General features: G+C 42.2%; 1 protein-coding gene across 1 annotated transcript; it reads left to right on the top strand.

Moving 5' to 3' along the window:
* The first annotated feature begins 1,529 nt into the window (after nt 1-1,529).
* On the top strand, nt 1,530-3,318 carry LOC147965699 (protein FAR1-RELATED SEQUENCE 5-like). The gene is made up of 3 exons (XM_087530566.1): nt 1,530-1,984; nt 2,089-2,471; nt 3,014-3,318. The coding sequence occupies exons 1-3, from the start codon at nt 1,530-1,532 to the stop codon at nt 3,316-3,318; spliced, it is 1,143 nt and encodes a 380-aa protein (XP_087386692.1).
* The last annotated feature ends 209 nt before the right edge of the window (nt 3,319-3,527 follow it).

Raw genomic sequence — 3,527 nt, 5'->3', positions numbered from 1 at the left:
GAGGAGGAAGAGGCTAGCAAATACAAACGACAGAGGTATATATATTTTAAAAAAATCATACTACAGAACAATCCTCTACAAGTTTGACAACAATATCTACCTTGATTCTCACCCATGCCTAGATGATCAGCCCTAAATTTGCCTAAAAATGATTTTCACGAGTAGTCTGTTGTACACATAATATGAGTAATCGTAAGTTTTTTTAATATTAATATAATAGAAAAGAATGGCTAGGGGACAGTCTACTGAATTTCTTTTCTCTCGATTTGCTCCTAGCCATTGCATGAAAAAGGAACTGTCAGATCTTCTTATCTACCTCTTGGAAAAATTGTTCATCGTCTTCCTCCCCACGACCTTGATGTGAACCACCTGCCTCCGCCGGCACGGCCGGCCGCTCTCCCACGACTGCCTCACCCTCCCCCCACCACCGAGTTTGGCGCTGCCCCCACCCATCCCTCTGAAGCCGGTGAAGTACCCAGTTCTCCAGCCATTTGCACCCCCTGTACCCTAAGATAGACAGAGAAGGTTGGGATCCCCCCTGCACCCTAAGATAGACAAGATAAAAACCTACTGTCGGTGGCCTCAGTGCTTCGCAGTTGCTGCTTCCTTCTCCATCAAATCGTCAAACCCAAATTTGAATTACAGGCAACTTTCGTCTAGCAAAATTGATAATAGAAATTGTAAGTTTCATGCCATCAAAGACGAAGATGGTTGGCAACCTTGTCTCCGAGCAAGGGTTGTAGTTCATCGATCCGTGTCCATGCTCTCTATTTTCTCCCGTTGCAACGCGCGGGCATATGTGCTAGTATATATATATATATATAGGACATCACTATTCTAATCCTAGGATTAGAATAGTTATTTGGATCACAGCAGCCCCTATATAGTCTAAGAAACACACGGAGACTTCCAAGATGCTGGTTCACAGCCCTATCCGCACAAGTTTGCGCCTCCACCTAATTGGGTGACGCAGGAAATCCCCCACGGATTCTTTGTATCCACCAGCAGACTCCCAAGCACGCCGATGGAGGAGGGGGTTAGCTCAAGTCCTGTGTGCAACTCTGGAGGTTATCCTAGTGTGCCTCATCAATACCAAAGCGAAGCAACTAAACCGGATCCCGGGACAAATCCAACAGCAACACACACACGGAGTAGAGTGCTCTGCACACTACCACCGTTGGATCCTCCTACTGCTGCTACAAGTCATAATTGTACGGGGCATAAGGTAGATGGATTGCTTCACAAAACAAAACAGCAAAACAAGACCAGGATCGCAATACCTCCACAACCACCTCAAGCAAAAAGGACACAAACAAGAGGGACAGCAGCCAACACCGGCGGAGTTGCGATCATACACGCACGTAAGTGAAACAAAAAATATTTATATACGCATCTTGTATTATCTGCAAATTTTCTGCTCCCTCCAGGATAACAAGTTCATAAACTGCATTTTAACGTGTTGTTTGGAGTATTATTTTCTTTTTCTGCAGACGCCGGATCTACCGGATTATCTAATACCAAGACTAAAGATGCGATTCAAAGATGTAGAGAAAGCAAGGGAATTTTATAACAGATACGCCAGACACGCTGGTTTTGGAATCAGGAAGACAGGGGGAAATGACAACCACAAGTATTTTGTTTGCGCCTTCCAAGGGATACACACATCTTCTATTTCAGAGGCCAACAGGAAGCGAAACAAAACATCTCAGAGGACGGGCTGCAATGCAAGAATGAGGGTGAAGGTGCAGGAGGATGACACATGCGTGGCAGTGAACATTGAGTACAATCATAATCACAAACTCATGCAAACTGATGACATGCTGGTATTCTTGCACTCACACAAGAATTATGACCCCACTATTTTGGAGTACGTAAAGCTCCTGCAGTACCATGATGTCAAGCACACAACAGTCATGTCCATGCTATCTGAAAATGAAGATGGAAGCTACTTCCTAAGCATGACCGGACGAGACCTACTAAACCAGTAAGTATTCAAACACCCACATACTGCAATGTAAAATAGCATCCTAGCTCACAACCCTTTGCTAGGAAAAAAATAACAAATGCATGTTTGCATGTGATTTGCAGGAAAGCCATGAATGCAAGGAAAGATGATTTGGATGATGTATTGAAACTTGTTTCATTCTTCAAAGACATGAAGGAAATAAATGATGAGTTTTTCTATGACATCCAAGTGGACAAGGACAAGTCAATTAAAAACATTTTCTGGTCCAATGCAAGCTGCCGAGGAGCCTATAAAGGCTTTGGCGATTGCATAACATTTGACACAACTTACAAGACCAACAGATTTCATATGCCTCTGGGAGTGTTTGTTGGAACAAACCATCACTTGCAGTCAACGATATTTGATGTTGCCCTGATAAGAGATGAAGATGCAAAGTCATTCAAGTGGCTGTTCGATACATATGTATGGTGCATGAACAACAAGCACCCAACTTGCATTCTAATAGGTGAGTTCAAAACAAACCTCTTCAAGTTTCATCATCTTTTCAGTCTATGGGTCTGTGTTGGGTACATTGGTTTTGTCTAAAAATAATGTAAAGAACGCAGTTCAACCACTGTTTGCACAGAAGTCCAACTAGCAGTACAAGAAATCAAAATTATCTGTCACATGTTTAGAAAAAAATTAGTTATGAATGTGAAGTTCAAATACATGAATCATAGAAGTTCAAGGACAAAGTTGTAAGATAAATATATGTAGCATGTTCAGAAAAATATAGTTATTTATGTGAAGTTCAAGCACTGCTACCAAAGAAGTTCAACAACAATGCTTTAAGAAAATTTTTGAGTGTGACACTACTAGTTTGTCCTACTACAAACTGTGAAGTTCAAGCACTAGTACCACAGAAGTTCAGCAACACTGCTGTAAAGAAAAAATACATGTGACATTCTTAGATACCATACTGCTAGATGTGAAGTTCAAGTACTTGTACAGCATAAGTTCACTATCAGTACAAAAAAGAATCAAGTTTCAGTTTTTTAATTCATGCAGACCAATGCCCATCGATGGCGAAAGCTATACCACAATCATTTCCAAACACTGTCCACAAGCTATGCCGTTGGCACATCATGAAGAAGTACAGGGAATACCTCGCGTTGCTGTACAAAAAGTATAAAACATTCAAAGAGGAGTTCACAGCTATATTAAACTGTCCGCTGATGCCAACGGAGTTTGAAGATGCCTGGGATGAACTCGTGCACAAGTACAACCTGGAGAAAGACCAGATGATGATGCAGCTCTGGAGTGATAGGAAGATGTGGGTTTCAGCATATTACAAGAACACTGTGCTAGAATGACTTCCACACCACGAAGCGAGAGCATGAACCACGTGCTAAAGAAAGGGTTTGTCAAGGGGACCCAGAACCTACACAAGTTTGCTAGGCGGGTCAATGCTTGCATCCAAACTCGGATGCAGAACGAGAACGAGCAAACAGTGACCAGCATGGTATGATGACAAGTACAAAACACCCCCATCATGTTCTGTTTACCTTCAACATCTGCACTT

Source organism: Triticum urartu, chromosome 6A, assembly GCF_056163025.1.
Source record: "Triticum urartu cultivar PI428250 chromosome 6A, HENAU_Tu73, whole genome shotgun sequence".
Lineage (NCBI taxonomy): Eukaryota > Viridiplantae > Streptophyta > Magnoliopsida > Poales > Poaceae > Triticum > Triticum urartu.
The sequence above is the reverse complement of the archived record's forward strand: the minus strand, read 5'-3'. Positions and strand labels throughout refer to the sequence as shown.